This window comes from Mycteria americana, chromosome Z (genome assembly GCF_035582795.1).
Source record: "Mycteria americana isolate JAX WOST 10 ecotype Jacksonville Zoo and Gardens chromosome Z, USCA_MyAme_1.0, whole genome shotgun sequence".
In the NCBI taxonomy this organism is placed as follows: Eukaryota; Metazoa; Chordata; class Aves; order Ciconiiformes; family Ciconiidae; genus Mycteria; species Mycteria americana.
Window position 1 is genome coordinate 23696496 of NC_134396.1, and position 22438 is coordinate 23718933.

The 22438-nt window shown below is 44.0% G+C and overlaps 1 protein-coding gene across 3 annotated transcripts in view; it reads right to left on the reverse strand.

The window, feature by feature from the left end:
* AK3 (adenylate kinase 3) overlaps positions 1–22438 on the reverse strand; it is a 35286-nt gene that overhangs the window by 10728 nt on the left and 2120 nt on the right. Inside the window, exon 1 of one of the 3 annotated variants that reach the window (XM_075488382.1) lies at positions 501–672. The exons of 1 other annotated variant lie outside the window; for it this stretch is intronic. Coding sequence is in view for 1 of the 2 variants with exons in the window: in XM_075488380.1 (XP_075344495.1) it covers positions 1587–1734 (148 nt within the window). In the remaining variant the exon portion in view is untranslated. Of the gene's footprint in view, positions 1–500; positions 673–1586; positions 1822–22438 lie in introns of those variants that run through there. One more of the 3 variants, XM_075488380.1, reaches the window with a different exon arrangement.

Below are 22438 nucleotides of genomic sequence, written 5' to 3' on the forward strand. Positions count from 1 at the left end.
CTTCTCACACACCATTCAGCTTGATTCTGGTGCTCTTTGATCTTGCTTCCAAGACATACTGAAAGGGCACAAAATCTAAAGTATTTAGGAAATAACATATTTCCTTCATCTTCTGGAACGCCTTCCTTTCTCACTAGGTCTTACTTACACTGAGAGTTCATAACAGCAACAATTTTGGTTTTGTGACCCTCTGTGAATAAAACTTACGCTTGCGCAACCAAACAGACAGAAAAAGCATGAATGTGATCAGATATGCCTGCACAGGTGGTGCTCCTAGCAAATGTTTAACCTGTAGATACCAAGTGTAGTAAAGTCAGTCAACTAAACCAAAGTCATTGTTCTTACAGAGCAAACAGAACTCGTGTGAAAAGAGATGTGGAAAGCAGATCACATCACAACTGATTTCATAACACCCGTAATTTTTCACCTTCAAACATGCTTATAAGCTTCCAAAACCAAGACTGCCAGTTACCTAACCACAATATTGCAGTGATACTTACAAGTGAATGTAGTCCTCTGCGGCTTCAAAGTGCTGGAAATAACAATACTCTCAGGGCATCACATGCAATCTGAAATGGTTCTTACAAGGTTTTCGACCCCACCGTGAAGAAAAGCAGATGCGGAAGTCAGGAGGGGACCTTTCATCATTGCAAAAATCCACCAGAGAGAGGGGTTGTGGCATCTCAACAGAGAGCCAGAGGTCAAGCTAGGCCTATATAGTAAGTATAATTCACATCATTACCTAATACAAGTAATTCTGTATGCAAACACAGACCATACTGAAACCTAAGCACAGTATGGACTTGTAAGATAACAATAATTTAAAAAGCACAAGGTAAGCAGTTTGAAAATTTTGCCCATTGTTTTTGGAAAGCACCACTACAGCTACAACCTGGCAGTGCGGGACAAGGCCTTTTAATTTTGGAATAGCTGGCAATTCTAGGTGCCTCTACTTCTAGCCATCTAATGGAGATCTGAAAAAGTCTGATTGCCCAGAACTCCTCCTCTTGCCCCACCTGTTAAGAACAGGCATATTTTTCCCTTTCAAGATGTTTCAGCTGGAAGACTATCACCTACAAAAAACGCCGGGTGCTTACGAAACGCACCAAGACGAGGAAACAAGTAGGTGTTACAAAACAAGGAAAACGGGATAAACCCCAGATACGGCTCGTTCATGCTTATAAAGGCGATGCCAAGTGACAGCTTTTAAAGGATCCCCGGCTGAAGCCTTGAGGCCCAAGTCGGTGGCCTCTGGCCTCCAGGAAGAGCTGCGTGAAGACGCCTAACATCGGGGGGGGGCACACAGAGGTGGGACTGGGGAGCAGCAAACCCCCTTCAAGAAGCCCCAGGGGCTTCCCGGACGGGGAGCGGTGGGTGGGTGGGTGGGAGAAGGGGAAGGCAGGAGGCGGGGAAGGATCGGCCCGCCCCGGCGGAGCGGGGCTGTGTCAGGCGGGAGCTTCCTGCCGGTTCCCGCGGAGGGAGGGGGGAGGGCGGCGGGGACGATCCGGGGCGGGCGGCCGCCCGCCCCGGATCGTCCCCGCCGCCCCCCCCCCCCCCTCCCGCTCCGGCCCGTCTCCCGTTCCCACCTGTCTTCTTCTGCATGTTGTCCCTCAGCAGGTCGCCGCTGGAGAGGTGCTTCATCCCGAAGTGTTTGATAATCCGAGCGGAGACGGTGCCTTTCCCGGAGCCCGGGGGCCCCATGATGACGGCGCGCAGCAGCGGCGGCACCACCATTGCTGCTCCTGCTCCTGCTGCTGCTGCTCCTGCTGCTGCTGCTGCTCCTGCTGCTGCTGCTCCTGCTGCTGCGGGCAGGGGACGGGCAGGGGCTGCGCGCCGCGGAGCGCCGCCTTCCTGGGGAGCGCCGGGGAGGAGCGGGGCGGGGGGGGAGGATTGGGGTGGGGGTGGGAAGGCGAGACCGGGGAGAAACAGTGGCAGCTCTTCTAGCTGTCAGTCAGGGGCAGGAAGGAAAGATCCTCTACGTATAACACACACCCCACCCCCTCACACCCCGGCGGGGGGATGATATATCTAAAGCAAATGGCATTTTGGAAAGTAGAGCATCAGGGCATCATTGGCCCTGACCAATCTCCCCGCGCCCCTCTGCCCAGGAGCCACATTTCGGCTGTCCCCGGAGCTCTCAGTCCCTCTCTCGGTCCTGAAGTATAGTGAGGATTTCCCAGACTGACCTGGGGATCTCGCTGGTTACCTGGCTGTCACCTGATGACTGCTGGGCTGTTGACACATGCTGTTGCTGTCACTGCTCAGGTGCCACCAGGCTGTGGCTGTCGGGTGAGGGCGGTGACTCTGCTGTGCTCGGCTCCCGGCTCATCCACCCCCTGCAGCAGCCCTCGTCTTGCTGGTCTCTGACAAATAAGCTCCAGCTGAATGGTAGCAGGCAGCTACATTTTTAAAAAGCTGGGTCTGACCTTTGTTTACGATACTTGGATGTGAACTGCTGCAGGCTGGCCTTGTTTGAGCAGTGTTCTTCCTCTTCCAGAGGTCCCTTCTCACGGATACGATTCAGTGATTCTCAGCCACAGCAGAACACGGTGTTTTCACCGAAACAGAAGATCGTACCACTTGCTGAGCGTTCACTGTCACGTCCACAGCAGGAGTGAGCCTTCCTGCTAAAGGTTGTGGAGATGCTGATGGATCTCAGCCACTGCGAGCCTGAAGGGTCACAGCGGAAAAGTTATCTCACAGAAAGCAGAGCTAAAGCCAAAACATTAATGAAATTCAGCCTTCCGTTTTAAAACCTTGCTTAATTTCAACGGTTTTACAAGAGATTTGCAACAGCAACAAGAAAACATTCAAATGGACACGTGGTGCCTAACAACAGTATGAAAATGGGAATGTAGGCCAAAAACTGCCCAGTCGACAAAATAAATTGCCTTAACAATTAAGTAGGAAGTCACTGGCTTAGCACGGAAATCTTACTATAAGCATAAATCTTACTACACTGAGCAATGTGAACTCCCATAACTGAGCCTAGTAAAACCTTTATTCTAGAATGCAGCAGCACAGAAAGAGTGAAACATCCAGGGCTTTATGAATGTTCCCAGGGCAACATCTCAGCCTGCCAAAGCACCACACTCTTAAACAAAATTTGGCAACAAAAAGCCATTTAAATGTTAGAAGACATGCTGTTCTTTTTAAGCTCCACACTTCACAGACTTCTGAAAGGTGGAAGTCCACAAAATGTGTAGACAACATCTGAGTGTTCCTAAAGCAATTATGTGGCAAAATGGAAGGTATTATATGAAGTAAATATGCAACAAATAACTAGATTTGTCAGAGAGATCGTTAACCCTTATCTCCAAAGTCACCATGCATAAAAAGAAGAAATAATTTATCTTCCTGTTGAAGAGGCAATCTGAGGTTCAGCCTCTCTACAGGCACTATTGAGCAGCTCAGAAAAATTCCACAGAGGACTGCTAAAATAATCCCACTGTTGAAGACTACTTAGAAACCTGTCTGAATTTCATAAAGGATATGCGAAGAAGCGGTGGAAGTGGACAGAAAGGCAGTTCTCTCTCACACACACACACGCTCGTACTAACGTATGGCCTTTGCAGAACAAACGTGGGTACTTACATTATAAAAATTATGTAGTAAAATAAATCATGGGAGGATTCGTAGTACTGAAATGGGTCATTGGTTCACGTACAATGTTTTACACAGCTGTTCTGTATTTAAAAAGATGCACGTGATTTTTTTCTGCAGCCATCATGTTGATGTTTGGAACATGACATTTGATCAGACTTAATTATTGATATCTTAGCACAGTAACCAATGTTTGATTATACAACTTGCACTGTATTCTGTATTAACCTTTTTCTGCTTGCAGATCAGATGCCTTATTCACACATGTAGCACATAGGTATAAGTTAAAATCCTGCCTCTTGCTCAGTGAACTTATTGAAGTTGCCCTCGTGACGGCTGAACAGTAATTGGAATCTTGTTTCATACAAGTCCGAATGTTCTTTCCAATAGAGAGTCTTTCAGATTTCTCAGCATTTTTTCAAGCTTAAGAAATTTTTAAAAAGGCTTGTTAAGACTTAAATTGTCAAAAGAGTTCCTGTCATGTCTTCTCCTTGGAGGTCTAAATCCTTTCTTTTGATTTTGATGCAGAATTCCTTTAGTACTGTCAGGTAATAACTTCCCAAGTGTTCTATTTTATACCAAACTAGTTTCTTACATGAGAAACAAGTTATAGTATTATACTGACTTTGGCAGGGCTTCTGACATGGTCTCCCACATAACTTTTGTACCTCATCTGGGTGGATGGATGGACAATTAGATGGGTGAAAAACTGGCTGGAATCAAGGTCAAAGTGTAGTGGTTAAAGTTTTGTACCCTACTGAGAAGCTGTTAACGAGTGTAGTTTGTCAAGGTCTACCCTGGGACCTTGTCCGGTTTAGTCTCTGTAAATAACCCCCGGGAGGAGACAGAGTGCACTCATCAACTTTGCAGGCAACCCCAAATCATGAGACCTTAGTGGACAGGCCCAAGGGCAGGGCTGCAGTTCAGCAGGGTCAGGCGGGGAAATGGGCCAAGCAGGAACCTGACAAAATTCGACAAAGGCAGGTGCGAAGTCCTGCACTCCGGACGCACTAACTTGCAACAGTACAGGCTAGGGACTGACCAGCGAGGCAGCAGCTCTGCTGAAAACGTCTGGGAGACACTGATGGACAGCAAGCTAAGCACAACCCCTGCACGCCCCGGCAGCAAAGGCGGCCAGTAACATCCTGGGCTGTACTAACAGGAGGGTAGCCACTACCTCGGGGGAAACAATTATCCCACTTTATTAGGCACTCCTTAGACCACATCTGGATACCATGGCCAGTTTTGGGCCCTCCAGTCCAAGACAAACATTGATTAGTTGGAGCAGGTTTAGCAGGAAGCGACCAAGATGGTCGGGGCTGGAGAAGAGGCGCTGCCAGAGGCTGAGGGCACCACGCTTCTTCAGCCTGGAGAGGCGAAGGGTTCAGGGCTACCTAATAGCAGCCTTCTAACACCTACAGGGAGGTTACTGAGAAGGCAGAGCCAGGCTCTTTACTAAGGTGCATGGCAGGACTCATGGAGTCAGGCAGAGGAGCCTAAGTAGTCGTTCACTCAGGCCTTCAAGGTTTTTAAGACCCAACTGAGCAACCCAGTCTGACCCTGCTTTGGGCCACAAATTGGACTAGAGATCTTGATGCCAACCTGAATTAGGTTGCAATGTTATATTTTTTAAATAAGATACCCCATTTATCATGTTTAAAAGAAAAGGCATCAAGTACTTATCCAATGAAGGCTAGCATACATACACAATATAGTTGCAAATTCTCCCTCAAAAATGTATACTATCAAAAACATTTGAGGGGCAAATTTTTCTTTTTAAATTAGATATAGGTTGAAATATGTAGTTAGCTATACATGAAATATGTAGTAGCATACAGGAAATGTTGTTAGCTTTAATTTTTTGCCTTATCGTTGAAGTAGCTAATGCACGACTTTTTACAAACCAAACATGTACAGCTGTGATTCTTTATTTTGATTAAATAATGTTTTATGCTTTGCAAAGAGGAATATAACAGTATCACTTTTGTGGTGTCATCCCTACCTTTATTAAACAGTCTAATGCATTATTCCTCCCAGATGCCGAGCATGGCAAATTAACACTTATCCATAACAAGGGTTGTCCCAAAACTCTAAGTTTCCTAGGAAATGTATGTTCTTGAGACAGAAATTTACTGTCTGTACACCAAGCTTGTTACAGTCAAAACCTTATTTATGACAAAGATGAAATACACCTTATTTATAAAGTAAAAAATGTATTGTTAGCATAACTGAAATCTTAACAGCCTCATTCAAGAATTATTATTAATCCAGATGTAATTATTACAGAACAAGAAAGGGTATGTCTATGCTGAAAAGTTTCAATACTAGTAATAATACAGTTAAAATTGTTCCACACACACATCTTAGTTTTACCGTTCTGCCGGTGTTGTGTTCACCCTTCTCCCCTCCCTCCCCAGACCCCAAGTTCAGTGGCCTCGTTCAGGTGAGGGGGCAGATGTTACAGTGAGTCGTCAGCATCTGGAGCCCTCCACCGGGAGGAACACGATGTTCATGTTGACCGTTTCTTTCTCCTCCCTCTCGGGTCCACTTGGAGTTATTTTTGTATGCGTGCTAACACACTTTTACACTTTGCTTTTTCTTCACTAGTCTGCAGCTCCACATTACATCTGAGCTTCCTGTATACAGTGCCTTCCACGTAAGTTATTAGATAGTTTCTTTGTCTTCTTTGCTACCCCTAAAAACAGTTGTGTCCAGCTCCAGGTCTGCATTTCTCTAACTGACCACTGATGAATTGCTTGTAGCTGTGAGGTCTCGCGTGCCAACCCTGTGCTCCATCTCTTATCAGCCTATGTACGCTGTATCCCATGCCTCCACTTCTCCAGGCTCTGGTGTTGTACCAGACCTGCATTTCTCTACATTACCTCATCATATTAGAGTCATAAATATCATTCTACACAGCATAACTGCTTGTTACTATTACCTATTTAAAACTACCATCGTACCATGCAAAGATAAAAAAAAATAAATTAGCCATAGAAAACTTGTCAACTGGAGAAACTGCTGTCAGTTAAACGAAGCAAAGCAAAGCTGCCAGCAGACCAAAAAATGTTCAGACAGCAAGTCTGACAAGCTTCAGTCCTGAGCCCTTGGAAACTCAGGACAAGGCTTATGGCCTGTTACGAGCAATGGCAATACTTTATTACGGGGCTACACAGTTACAAGTTAATAATGATCAAATACAGTGTTTCAGGTGTTTGCAAAACATTTCTGTCTTCCCGGTCTTTCTTTTGAGATATATTTATCGTCTGTAATGAAGGAGTCCTGCTTTAATCCTATAAAAAGCACTCATCACAGCTTGTTTAGACATCCCTCAAAATACACCTAATAGGAAAAGATAGTAAGTTAAACAGAGGTTACATAGCTGTGTTTCTGAGCCTGTGTGAAAACACTTGGGAGATATGGGAACCAACAGAAATCTAGAAAACAGCATTATCTTTTTGGACACTTGGAGGCCTCGTACATTAGCAGAAAGCAGAGCTCTCTCAGAAATTTCTGTAATGACCTTTTCTGTATTATTTATCTCAACAAGCGATTAAAATATCAGGAGACCATCATGTTCTCCAACCACTACCTTCATGACAATAAATATCTTTCCTAAGTATTAAAGGCAAACCAGTAATAGCTTTGCATTATGAGATTACATTGTAATGACTGTCCAGGTCACGACATTTGTACATCTACAACCTGCCATTCAGCCTCTCTGTGGCACCTCTGGGCAGTTAATAAAAATCTTTGTCCTGACTCCAGAAATCCTTGAACTCCTAGGACAACAAACTACCAGCATTCCCAGGGGAAGGAAATCCCTCTTCTATGTCATTAGATACTGTTATGAGATATAGCTCTCATTACAGGTATACTTACATTATACCAGCCAGTTAAGTGTTTTTCAGTCTATCTGCCAGTCGTTACTTTCAGAAGTATCTTACCTCAGTTACACCAGGACATTCTGGCTGTTGATGGAGTGGGTCAGTTTTGAGGAAGACTGTTTTCCTGATTTTGTTTTCACACGTCTTGACATGAAACAGGTACTTGCGAATTGTTAACGGATGATAGCAAGTCATCGGAAGTTACATCAGAAGGATGAGACACAGAACTAAAAATACCTGTATGGGAGAGCAGGGGAGTACACAAAGGAAGAAATGAAGCAGAGTAGAGAGTTCATTTGAACTAGACGTCTTGGACTAGACATTTTCTGCGCAAATCAAAGGGTTCACTGATACAGAGTTCAGACAAGGCAGTGGAAAACTTCCATAGCTGCAGTAGCAGCACCTGGAAGCACTTTGCACAGCTGCCTTCACAGAAGAAGACCCTCCTGATTTCAGTGGGAGTGTCCATCCTCTGTCACATCCCATATCCACAACCTCATAGCAAATTGTTACTTCAGTAGTATCCTGTAATTACGTCTAAAAGGCCTGCGAATGAAGGAAATTAAAGGACACAAAATTGTCCCTTGAAAACAGGGAACAGTAAGCATCAGACTTCTTTTCCATTAAATATTATCATGAATTTGGCACTGTTTGCTCTGGAATTCCAAAATTTCCAAATTCTGAAACCCAAAGGAACTGTGCAGAGCTTTGGCTGACTTTAGTTGTCTGCAAGCAGGAAAACAAACCACCGATTTATCAAGAATGTTTTAAGTATTTTTGTGCAGAGAAGTTTGGATATAGATTTATTAGGTGGGAGGGGATATGATATGTATGTTCTTTACCTTCCTCCCACTCACAGTTTTCCCTTAGTTCTGCTCAGTGCATCACAGAACAGAATTTCAGCTGCGCAAGACACACTCCCATTTCTGTCATATCCTAGATAAGGGCTGCAATTGGCAACAAATTTCTCATACACAGAAAGCTACATGCCTTTGATTCCTCAAAAACATGACAAAACCCTCTTTGTCTAAAAATACAGATATGTTCGTCTGTACATGAATAGCTCTACACATTTTTGCCCAGATCTCAGAAATCCTGGGCATTGCATACGTGAGCTAAGGCTGTATTCCAGCTGTCATTTTTTGATCCTCAGTTTTCACAAATTTCTCAGCCTGCTTCCTTTAAGAAAATTTCTCATGCTTTGTTTCAGCACAGGTATATCCTTTTGATTTGGATGTATAATTTTTCTGGGTTTGATTTTTTGCCTTTGCACCTGGGTTGGAGAAATCCCCAATATCAGTACAGACTGGGTGGTGAATGGATTGAGCAGAGAAGAACTTGGGGATAGTGGTATATGAAAAAATGGACATGAGCCAGTCTTATGAGGAGCGGCTGAGGGAGCTGGGACTGTTTAGCCTGGAGAAAAGGAGGCTGAGGGGAGACCTTATCGCTCTCTACAACTACCTGAAAGGAGGGTGTAGAGAGGTGGGGGTCGGTCTCTTCTCCCAGGTAACAAGTGATAGGACAAGAGGAAATGGCCTCAAGTTGCGCCAGGGGAGGTTTAGACTGGATATTAGGAAATTTTTCTTCACCGAGAGGGTTATCAAGCACTGGAACAGACTGCCCAGGGAAGTGGTTGAGTCACCATCCCTGGAGGTATTTAAAGGACGTTTGGATGAGGTACTTAGAGACATGGTGTAGTGGTGGTTTTTGGCAGTGTTAGGTTTATGGTTGGACTCGATGATCTTAAAGGTCTTTTCCAACCTATATGATTCTGTGATTCTGTGATTCTGTGATTCTGTGAATTCATGCACGCAGCCCAGAAAGCCAACCGTATCCTGGGCTGCATAACAAGAAGCGTGGCCAGCAGGTCGAGGGACGTGATCGTCCCCCTCTACTCCACTCTGGTGAGACCCCACCTGGAGTACTGCGTCCAGCTCTGGAGCCCTCAGCACAAGAAGGACATGGAGCTGTTGGAGTGGGTCCAGAAGAGGGCCACAAAAATGATCCGAGGGCTGGAACACCTCTCCTGTGAGGACAGGCTGAGAGAGTTGGGGTTGTTCAGCCTGGAGAAGAGAGGGCTCCAGGGAGACCTCAGTGCAGCCTTTCAGTATATAAAGGGGGCTTATCAGAAAGGCAGAGACTTCTTACCAGGGCCTCTAGTGACAGGACAAGGGGCAACAGTTTTAAACTGAAAGAGGGTAGGTTTAGATTCAATATAAGGAAGAACTTTTTCATGGTGAGTGTGGTGAGGCACTGAAAGAAGTTGCCCGGAGGAGTGGTGGATGCCCTATCCCTGGAAGTGTACAACGTCAGGTTGGATGGGGCTTTGATCTACCTGATCTAGTGGAAGATGTCCCTGCCCATGGCAGGGGGCTTGGACTAGATGATTTTTAAAGGTCCCTTCCAACCCAAACCATTCCATGATTCTATGATTCTATGATTCTATGTTGAAATTCAGGAAAATAAGGAGTTGTTACACTTAGATTCAACATGCTTTCCAAAAAGCATACTGTGGTCAGGTCTACTAGCAGTAGAGAACTTTCTTGAGTAGTAAGATACTTAACTTCAGGGGTGCATATAAACTGAAAAGTAAGAGTTTGCATGTATGTAGAAGTGTCCTTTGCATCATTATCATGACGTAACATGTTTCCACAATCCCAATGAACTACCAATAATGGAAAAAAAACGCAGAATACTGGTGTTGGAATTCCAAATTTATGCTGTTTCCTCTGTGATTGTGTCCAATCTCTGCAAAGTATCCATGTTCATCAAAGGACATTCACCTAATATTACATTTAGTATGAAAGGTAATGAAAAGGAATAAAACTACATGAACGGCAAATGCTGCATGTCACCCTAACCTGGATAAGCAAGAACCATCAGAGCCAAAGCTAATCATGGGCCTTTCAACACCTGAACATAGGCTGCATGCATAAACTGAAGATTCACTAAAGCTATCACAGGTAAAATAATACTCAAAAAGCAGTGACTCTTAACTCTGTTCTTTTTTAATAGGAATCCTTAACGAATTCGGCCAAAACCACAGAACATCTCCCCAGACTTCACACACTACTGGCTTGATACCTACTTGTAAGAAACACAGCTACCCTTAACACAGCCGGAATAAAGTGGCAGTTTAAGACCTGCAGTAACACTTTTGGTTACTAGATGTCCCTACACCCACGTCTGAAGGCCCTGTTGCTCTGTACGGACGCTCGGTGCTTTCAGACGCTCTCGCACCGAGGTACTCGCACCGATATCTCTTTAATAGAGGCTTCTTTCCTGGGCTGTACTCTCGTGTTTGAGCTACAGTGTGATGCGTGCCATTCAATCCACTTCAAACATCTAACATTGTCCAATATTTGGTAAAATGAGGAAGCATCCAACTCCACAGTGACTTACCTTGCAGATTATATTTTCATTTCTCTCTTCTGCCTCCAAATGCGCTGCATGTAAACAAGAGGATCAATGCTATCTGGTCATGTTACAGAAAAAAAAGAATCTTATTAGGATTATTTATTTTAATCCACCTCAATCTAACCACTAATAATGTAAGTTCTCGTTCACTTTTTAATCAACTATTTAGAGCAGATAAAATCAGATCATCCTGGTCTCATGGCAGCTAACCCTGATCAAAGCTCTTCCTGTATGGCCTCTGTGAAGCTCTGAGGATGACAAGTGTAAGATCCTTCTGTTGGCTACACGACAGCAGTTTTGGGAACTGCATGCCCTCTTAGCACTGCTCCTGCCATGTGAATTCATGTTGTTGTGAATTCAACAATTCAACAGATTCCTGCAGTAGATTACCAGTCATTAGCATGTAGGTCCTTTGGAAAAGAAGGGCCTGACAATAAAATGAAGGGAGATTGCTCTGAGTTTACATAGAGAAGAAATTTTCAATTTTTGATGAGGCAATGCAAGTGAAGAATCTACTTCCAGGCATGTTAAGAAAAGAACCATGATCAAAGCAACTAAGCGGGAAGCTGGTCTTTTTGAATTCAGGAAAAAACAGGGCAAAATTTTGCAGAGTTTTCAAAAAAGCAGGAAAGCAAATTTAGGAGTTTACGTTATGACCAGAAGGTAATTTTGAATCAGATTTGAATGTAAATCCAATCTTTCTTCTTCCAAATGCTGAACATAATCTTTGTTATAGCTCTGAGCTTTGGTTGCTATTTTTCTGTTTTATTTTCAGATCTTGAAATATTTCGTAGAATCACAGAATCATAGAATACCTCAAGTTGGAAGGGACCCATAAGGATCAAGGATCAACTCCCTGGTCCTCACAGGACTACCTAAAACTAAACCATATGACGAAGAGCATCATCCAGATGCTCCTTGAACTCTGACAGGCTTGGTGCCGTGACCGCTTCCCTGGGGAAGTTCCACTGACCGACCACCCTCTCAGTGAAGAACGTTTTCTTAATGCCCAGCCTGAACTTCCCCTGACGCAGCTTCATTCCTTTTCCTCATTCCTGTCGGTGGTCACCAGAGAGAGGAGATCAGCACCTACCTCCCCCCCGCTGCCCACCTTGAGGAAGTTGTAGAGTGCGATGAGGTCACCCCTCATTTTGATTTGATATCGTAATCTAAATCAAGGAAATACACATTCCATTTATAGCTCTCCGAAGAGCGCTCTTCCAAAGACTGCCAATGGGAACATAAGGAGCACACCTTTCACAGCAATTCTCCAAGCTCTATCTGAGACAGTTTCTTTGACCTGTCCAGACACTATGTAGACAGCCAGTACGCCCATCTAGGCTAAGTCTGAATTTTTCATATAATACATCATTCTCTCTAAGATTTGGTGCTCCTTTGTTTGCCTAATCAGCTTTTCACATGTCTAACAGCAAGACAAGAAGTAAAAATTACAATAAGATATTCTTCATTGTTACTACGCTTGACAGCCTGTAATTTTGAGTAGCTGCTATATCACTTAGGTTCCACACATGCACAGAACAAGGAAGACACTGCCTTCTCCACCTGGTTCCCTAAAGAAGGAGATCGACCATCCACTCCCTATCCCTCAGGCAAAGTATAGCAATTATTTCCAACCTGGGAACTCTTTGGCTTTTAAAATGTCTTCAAAATTAAGAAATGGGACTTCACCATCACCACTGGCTCCCTAAACGCAGACCACAATAACAGCTTTCTTGGCAGAGAATGCCAGAGCCAGTGGTAAGTCACAGCACTTTGTATCTCCTACCATTCTTGAGCTTTGTTATAAAAACAATACAGAAGTACAGTTTCAAGACAAGCTCATGTACTTGTAGAGAGAGGAGGGCTTTACCTCCTTTCAAAGCACTTTACATCTTTTCAAAGACAGTTTTTTAGAACAACAGTTATGACCCTCTCTCCATTAATGTCTTGGGTCGAATCAGACTGCTCTGATTCAGGGGCTTTAAGAAATATGAGCCAGAACTGCAGGAGGAATTCTGGCTGGTATGACTCACTCTTTCTGTATCATCCTAGAAGTATAGCACAGTGTGTAATAACAGGTCTGAATGAGATGCTGATGAAGGCCTGTGAATCAACCTATAAGATACATACATATATAGCCCCCAAATCTTTTAAATTACACCTTATTATTTCAACCTATAACAATGTACAGGGTATCAGGAATAATTTGTGACTGTCAACTACACAAAGACTGTATCTTCGATCCCTATCCTTTTGATATCTTTTTCATATCCTTAGTAAGAATGCAATTGTTCCAGGAACTTTCAAAGGTATACAGTCAAGTCCCTTTTTGAAGGCATGCTTCATAAGCTATTACAGAACTCAGGAAAATCAAGACAATTTAGTACTTCAGACTGGGAATTATATGGATTCTCCAGGATCATCCACTTAAATTTGGGGAAACTGACTTTTAAACTTAAACTTTGGGTAGATGACTTACCTTGAGTTTATCCTAGTTCAAGACAAACTGTGGTCCATTCTTTTTTGTAAAGCCATGCGTTTCCATACATCTTTCTGAATTTTCTGGTGACCAAGATGTCCTTCCTTTGTGCTTCCCTAGAGTTTGTTACTGTAAGTAACAAATATGTGGGGCCATATTACTCAGGTGTTCCTCTGAGGATCACACAGCAAGGGTCAGTATACAAGTGGGGATGCACGTGACTGTAGTCTAAGCAATTTGCACTAGGATACAACTTTTTTCGTACAAAAATCTCAAAAACTGTATTTACAGTATTCCTCCCTTACATGTGAATGACTTTAAACATTCTGACAGACTGCTACATAACACTTTCCCCAAATTCTCAAATGTTCATTTAATGTGCTTTACAGCTAGCATCATTTACTACTTATTTCAAAAGACAACTACCCAGACAGAGGAACAGCTGATTTAAAGCAACCAAATTATAATGCACTGAACTTAAAGGAAAGTATCTGCACCAAAACTGTGTATAAAACATACTGCCTTATTTTGTTGTCTTTCAAATCTACACCAATATTAAAGTACTGTGTTAGGTGCCTGTTTTCTGAAATACCAACCTTCTCAGCATTAACCTCCCTTAACAGAGTTTGTATGATATAATGACAAGCTTCTCCTTTCTGTTACAACTCCTTTCAAAGAAGCTGTAATTTATTTAGAAGGTGATAGCTATCACAAAGAATGAAGAGTTTCTGTACAGTATTGCAAGTTCTAGTCATTCTTCACTGCCTGTAGAGACAATTCATGAAGAGCAGGAAAATACATGTAAATAATGAAGCCATCAGCACTTCAAGGCACATCAAGGAGAAAATTTCTGAGAAGCATATGATTATTACAGAAAACTAGGCTGTCATCTAGGTAGTACAGATATACTTGAAACATAGATTTCATCTTCATTAAGAACAATGATAGCTGATTGTAAACTTCTCAGATCTCTTGACCTGGACAGCAATATTTGAAAAGAGGATTTGTGCTGGTTTTGGCTGGGATAGAGTTCATTTTCTTCACACGCTAGTATGGGGCTACGTTTTGGATTTGTGCTGGAAACAGTGTTGATAACACGGGGATGTTTTAGTTACTGCTGAGCAGTGCTTACACAGAGTCAAGGCCTTTTCTGCTTCCCACCCCACCCCACCAGTGAGAAGGCTGGGGGTGCACAAGGAGTTGGGAGGGGACACGGCTGGGACAGCTGACCCCAGCTGACAGAAGGGACATTCCATACTACATGATGTCATGCTCAGCATATAAAGCTGGGGGAAGAAGAAGGAAGGAGGGGACGTTTGGAGTGATGGCGTTTGTCTTCTCAAGTAGCCATTACACATGATGGAGCCCTGCTTTCCTGGAGATGGCTGAACACCTGCCTGCCCATGGGAAGGAGTGAATGAATTCCTTGTTTTGCTTTGCTTGTGTGCGCAGCTTTTGCTTTACCTATTAGACTGTCTTTATCTCAACCCATGAGTTTTCTCACTTTTACTCTTCCAATTCTCTCCCCCAACCCACCCAGTGGGAGTGAGCAAGCGCTGTGTGGGCTTAGTTGCTGGCTGGGGTTAAACCCCGACAGTCCTTGTTGGTGCCCAGTGTGGGGCTAGAAGGGTTCGAGAGAATGACAGGTTTGATTGGAGTATGCTAGATCAAATTTAGAGCTGTTATTGCTGTTTAGCTATTAATTGGCAGGCTCCTGTGCTTGCCAGGGGCTTGCTTGCCTTGCTGTATATTAGAGTCTAGGGCTCGTTAGTGGCTGCTTTTTGCTTTCACTGCTTGCCGTGCTGCTGTGCTGCTGATCATCTGACTCTGCCGTGCCTGGGAACATTTGATAACAGCAATGGCCATGTGCCTGGGCTGGCAGGTGGCCAGGGCATCGCTGCTCTTTCTGTGCTGCTGTACTGGACAGGCTGGAACTCCAGTGTGAACTCGAGTCAAAGGGACTGTGACCTGTGGATGAGTCCACGTGGGAGCAGGACACCCCAAAGTGTCTGTGGCCATGGGTAAGTCCATGCCAGAGCAGATACATCTCGAAGTGTCTGTGGCCATGGTTATGTCTGCGCCACAGCGGGTACACCTCTGAAGGGGTTGTGGCCCAAGGGTAAGTCCACACTGGAGAAGGTACACCTCGAAGCATCTGTGGCTGTGGAAAAGTCCATGCTACAGCAGGTACACCTTGAAGCATCAGTGGCTGTGCATGAGGTCATGCTGGAGCACCTCAAAGCGTGTGGCCATGGATAAGCCCACAACATAGCAGGTACCCCCCTGGAGGGACTGCAGCCATGGGTAAGGCCATGCTGGAGCAAGCGTATCTCTGAAAGCATTGTGGTCCATGGATAAGGCCACGCTGGAACAGGTGCACCTCAAGGTGACTGTGGCTGTGGATAAGTCTATGCCACAGCAGGTGTACCCCTGGAGAGGCTGTGGTGCGTAGATAAGGCTGCACTGGGAGCAGGTACACCCCTAAGGGACTGCAGTCTGTGGATAAGTCGAAGCCGGAGCAGGGACAAGGGGGAGAGTTCATTGCAAGGCCCAAAGGGACCAGGGGTGGAGATTGTAATGGAAATACCTTTAAATTGTTGTAACTCATTATTTGAGTTGCATGTATAGGAATTACTATAGCAGGAAGCACCTGAACCAATGGAGGAGAAGCCTTACAAGAAGCAGTGCAAGTGCAGCAGTGGCCCGACCTGAGCTGGCTTTGGTGCCCAGTAACTTCATGCAACACACCACCTCTCCTGTCCTGAGTGACCACCATAAGAGATGGAGCCCAAAGTCATGGACTAAATAAACTGCATGGACATTTTGTGGACATTTGTGGACATTTTAAAGACATTTTACAAGGGTAGCCCGTAGACTAAGGGAATGATACCTGTGTATTGCAGTGCTTACACAGAGTCAAGGCCTTTTCTGTGTCTCACCCCACCCCACCAGTGAGAAGGCTGGGGGTGCACAAGGAGTTGGGAGGGGACACAGCTGGGACAGCTGACCCCAGCTGACCAAAGGGCTATTCCATACCATATGACGTCATGCTCAGCATATAAAGCTGGGGGAAAGAAGGAGGGATGGAGGGTACACGTTCAGAGTGATGGCATTTATCTTCCCAAGTAACCATTACACGTGATGGAGCCCTGCTTTCCTGGAGATGGCTGAACACCTGCCTGCCCATGGGAAGGAGTGAATGAATTCCTTGTTTTGCTTTGCTTGTGTGCACGGCTTTTGCTTTCCCTATTAAACTGTCTTTATCTCAACCCACGAGTTTTCTCCCTTTTACTCTTCTGATTCTCTCCCCCATCTCACCCCGGGGGGAGTGAGCGAGCGGCTGCGTGGTGCTTAGTTGCCAGCTGGGGTTAAACCATGACAGGTTAAAAAAAGAAAAAGAAAAAAGAAGTTCAAAATTATGTCACAGTACTGAAGTTTTATTCTCAAAACAAAATGGGTTATATTTTAGGCTTACAGAAAGAGAGAATTTTTACTGCTGTAGGCAACTGATTTTTTCAATAGTGTTTTCAAAATTGCAAATACATCTCAGGTTTCGGTTTGATTATTTTTTTAACTAGCACTCTAGTTTTGAACAACTTACTGTAGCTAGAGATTTTAAGACTGTCAGAATGACTGTATTTTCAACATAAAGTCCTAAACATCCATGCACTGATCTCACATTGAGTACAAAGAAATTTAAAAGTTCCATAAATTAAATCCATAACTCAAAGCTACATACTGGTTTTCATCCATCAGAATATGAACTCATGGCAAGACATCCCCTGAAGCTCAGCTGAGAGACTTATGAGATACTGCACTTGTTTAATAGCAAAGAGCACCGGTCATTTCACATATGGTACAACTACAGTTCTACAAAGTATGAACAAAGGTAAGCTGCTCTCCAGCCTGTCATTGTGATTACTTAGGGTTTTTCCTCATACACCACATATAACTGAGACATGTTAGCTGACTTTTCATGTTAGTTGGCCCATAGAGGTGACCGATAATTGTAACTGTAAAACACAATTCACTGGGTAAACAAAAGTACCAAATCAAGAAACAATGTAAACACTTACATGACCGAGCCCTCGCTGGGGAGGGAGAATACCCAGAGACTCTTTTATCCCCAAGTTATAAGCAACTGATCTTTACTCAGTTACACTCAGGGCACTCTCCCTCACCAACATGCCAGCAAACTGAGAAAAAGAACAAACCGGCAATGCAAGAGGTTATCCGCTCAGAGTACTTCATGCACCTGTATTTCCGATATAAGCATTCAGGACAAGATCTAGAAGACAGAAATTCCCCATTAACTCCTAGAAATATCCAATCTCAGGAACAGGACAGGAAAGATTTCTTTTTTAATTGCCATATGCATGCATGCACACACACACACTCAACATCCTGAAGTCCAACAAGGGCAAGTGCAAGGTCCCGCACCTGGGGAGGAACAGCCCCATGCACCAGTACATGCTGGGGACCACCCCACTGGAAAACAGCTTTGCCAAAAAGGACCTTAGGGTCCTGGTGAACACCAAGTTGAACACGAGCCAGCAATGTGCCCTTGCAGCAAAGGCGGCGAATGTCCTGCACTGTGTTAGGGGGAGTGCTGCCAGCAGGTGGAGGGAGGTGATCCTTGCCCTCTCCTCAGCACTGGTGAGGCCACACCTGGAGTGCTGTGTCCAGCTCTGGGCCCCCCAGCACAAGACAGACATGGATATATGCCAGCAAAGGGCCAGTAAGATGTTGAAGGGACTGGAGCACCTCTTCTATGGGGAAAGGCTGAAAGAGATGGGACTGTTCAGCTTGGGGAAGAGAAGGCTCAGGGAAGACCTCATCAATGTATATAAATTCCTAAAGGGAGGGATCAAAGAGGATGGAGCCAGGCTCTTCTCAGTGGTGCCCAGTGACAGGACAAGAGGTAATGGTGTCACAGTCCATTTGGATCTCTCAAATTTACAAGACCACATACTCTGTAAATTAAACCTTATATTATGAGCTCATTAGGAAAGAAAACAGACAAACACGGGCTCAATCCCCTTTGTACAGACTAGTCTAGCATGTGAATTTACTAATTCATCACTTAAGTCATGAGGTTTCTAACTCACAAGTTCCTAATTCATAACTTGCTACTCATAACTTGTAATTCATGCTCCTATGAGCAAAATAGTTACCTAGCCAGTGGTGAGAGTGCTCAGCCTTCCTCCTCTGTCATGGTGTGGGCATCCCCTGTATCACATTGGGAAGCACGAAAACCTCAGCAGTCCAGCTGCTGTTGGATCCGCTTCAAAAACTTTTGGGTAAGCTGACATATTTATACCTCCCAGCTTGGAAGTTTGATCTATAACATTTCCATGAGTTAGCAAATCCTGAAGAAACTGCCAGACAACCAATACAGAAGGATTATGGCTGCAGGAGACAGCGAGTTGCAGGTGATAGTGGCTGCATAATGACCTTTAGCTCTTTCTGGCCATTGTGCCCTGCCTACACGTTGCCCTCACTTTGAACTAATGGTGCTGCTCCCAGCAAGCATCAGGCCTTAGCATGAGCTGCATGTTAGCCAAAACCTGAGCAGGAGTTGAATGAACAGTCGCACAACAGTCGCACAATGGGCACAGACTGAAACGCAGGAGGTTCCTCCTAAACATCAGGAAACACTTTTTTACTGTGAAGGTGACCAAGCCCAGGCACAACTGGCACAGTGAGGTTGTAAAGTCCTCCTTCTTGGAGATATTCAAAAGCTGTCTGGACCCGGACCTGGGCAACTGGCTCTGGGTGGCCCTGCTTGAGATGGGGGGTTGGACCAGATGACCTCCAGAGGTCCCTGCCAACCTCACCCATTCTGTGATTCTGTGATTCTGTGATATACAGAAGGGGGGGGGGGGCGGGGGGAGAAACAGGATAAAAAGAACACTGCAACAAAGTCATTCTGATCACTAAATTTGATTAATTCTCCTTCTTCCACGGGAAAAAAGCAGTGTTTACTCCTGAAAAATATGGTGATAATCAGGCTAACTAACCTCCATGTTTATATCATACATTGTCTAGCAAGCAACCAGAATGAAGACATCCGACAGACAGCGTGCTTCAAGAATGAGATCTTTTACTACAGTTTGGTTTATAGCATGGCTCCAAGTACTTAAAAAACCCTCAAATGGCAGTCTTCCAAATGTTGCCCTGTCCTCAGTTGGTCCAAAAGATCACACCTGACAGTCTAGGTTGCCTCTTAAGCTTACCAAAAGGAAGTGTATCACTTCATATATCCAGCCTGAAAAGACATTATTCATTGGGACAAGCATGCAATGCAAAACTAGACTCACATTTGAGCTGCAAAAGTAGTTCTTTCTTCTGGTCAGTTGCTGTCATATACTTTGCATCCTCATCCCCATATAATTTGTAATGCAATCAGAAGGTTCCGTTTTTTCCCCTTGGTGATATTAGAACAAGCAGCCCTGGCAAAGGAACTTCATGACTGTGGATACACAACGCATAAAACCTGGGACAGGTGTTTGGTCAAGTTGGCATTTATTATGCTGGTAGTTTGCAAAACATTTACCTTAGAGGCCAATACAGCAGTTAATGAAACTAATCAACAGTGAAGACAGGTGTTTCAGTTGTTTTAAACAGGAACTCATCAGAGACAAACTGCATTGCTGAAGAAGGAGGTGCTGTAGAGAGGATGTTGTCACTGAGAAGCCACATGTATAAAGACTCTTGAAGTGTCTTGAACTTAACAGATGGAACATTCCCATTTTTAAATGAAGTCACTATGTTCCCATTAACAAGTTAAATTGGAAAGACATTCTCCATCAAGAACAGGTCTGTCAATTGTTTTCAGGCAGTTTTACACAATACTTTTGAGGATTAACATTGCTTCAAGGCTAGATTTGCCTCCCTATACGTGTTCCTATTCCAAATCCATCATATTTATTTGTCTCAAACAAGCAACTGCTATAATACCCAAAAGACTGAGCTCTTAAATACCATATTGCCTATTAACACTGTAGACAAGAAGTTCCCTGTCCAACCATGCCTGGGGTTATTACACTGGTTCCGCATTAGAGCACACTTATTTCAGTAAATCCAGATGTCACCAAATGGCTCACCAATTATATATGCATAGCATCATCCTGTGTCTGCACTGACAAGAAACAGAGGTTTCCTCTAGGTTAGAGACACACCAAGAAGGAGGTTTTATAATGTTCTGACCAACTGCCAAATCAGTCGTGTCACTTCAGGTCTACTCATGCTCCCACAGATCTGGGACCTGGGAGGAAATGAAAAGCCCTTTACCAGCTCCTCAAAGCACAGGTACAGTCAATTCCCTTGCTTCCTAGCATTTATACCTCCAACAGCACTGTTAGCCTTTCACAACAGTATGGACAGTGCACTGGGACAACATACACGCACCTTTTGCCTCTTGCTTTTTGCCCAGCCGGCCTTTATTTACTGTGGAAACTTTCTGTTCTCCCTTCCTTGCGCCCAGCTAGTTACTCTTTCCTAAAGAAAACAGAGAGTCTTTCCCTACATTGCTTAAACTCTGCCCCAAAATAGATAGTCAGGGACCTCTTAGGAACTTCACAAAGCCAGGCCACCAGCTCAGTTAAACGAAAATGAACACGTGACCCTTCTACTTCTCTCCCCAGTCTTCAGCCTGCCTCATCCTACTCTGGAAACACATCATGCTCTTCCAAAACTGCTTTCCCAACTAATTCCTGGGAAGATCCACCTACCTTTCCCTCTGCTGCCTATTTCTTAATTTATCCCCATGCTCCCACACACCCCACCCTCTTCTAAACAGATCCAACTGGAGAATCCAGGACCTCACCTTGATCCTTCTTTGTTTGACTGGAAGGCCTGACAGTTGTAAGATTTGACCTGTAGCAGCTCAGCTACTGATCTTGGCTAAGCCTTTTCTCAAATTTCTTTCATCATGTCTCTCTGCTGAAATTCAGGGGAGAACACCTAGTCTCTCACTATGTGCATAGAGCACAGATCAAGATTAGATCTTGTTTGAGGCCTTAAAAGCGACAGTAATAGAAATAATAGCAGAAGGTAAAAAGGCTCAACACTTCTGTAGTATTGTATTACTACCCTTGCTCTGCCAAGGAATTTCAGTTTGCTGCTTCCTTGCCCCAGCTAGTTAAGGAGGAAACAAAGTGGGCTAGTGTGGGACAGCACACCAGTTTATTTAAAACAAACAAACAAAAAATATGTAGCAGCTTTCTTCACTGTTCTTGTGGAAATTAGTGTATAACAGGGCATATGAATAGCTTCACGGGTTATCACAAATTATCGGATGTGGACTCTCACTGCTAAAAAGCCTGCACAAATATAAGTATTGATCTTATTTCAAAAAAGACCTTTGTGAAACAAGAGAGAAGTTCTTGCTGAGTGACTACTACGATGTCCTGGTGACTATAGCCTTGAAATGCTCCTTACTACAATAATAAATGTGTGACTAAGCAGGTGAGATGTGATTTAGGCTGCAGCAAACATAAAGGACAGAAGGAAACATTAACACCACAGAAATCTCATTTCAAACTTTTTCTGTGCTTTCATCTACCATAGCAGCTTACAGAAAGGCAAAACTGGCTTATTATGAGTAAGGTGTGATTCAAAGGCATATTTTACCTGCAATCCAGAACAAAGCACACACACAAAAAAGCAAGCAGATGTATGAAAAACATTTGTAGGTTTAAAAGCAGAATAAGGCATATAGCTGAATGTTAAAATACCGAAGTTATCCCTTTAAAATTATGACAGCATGTTCACTCAGGAACAAGCCCATGATTTGGGATACATGCTTACTGCAAGACTCAGTAATAATCCAAGTCTAACTATATGAAATGGCTCATTTCACAACATGTAACTCCACAGGAAGGTAACTCTCATGAAATTTCTATAGCTACTAGTAAAGACAAAGTTTCTCTCTTGAGGACCATACTAGTCAAATTGTGACAGATATCACTATACTGAATTTGGCAAGGGATGCAAAGAAAAATAAGCATGGCTTTTACGGGTAAATTGGCCAGAAAAGGAAGATTAA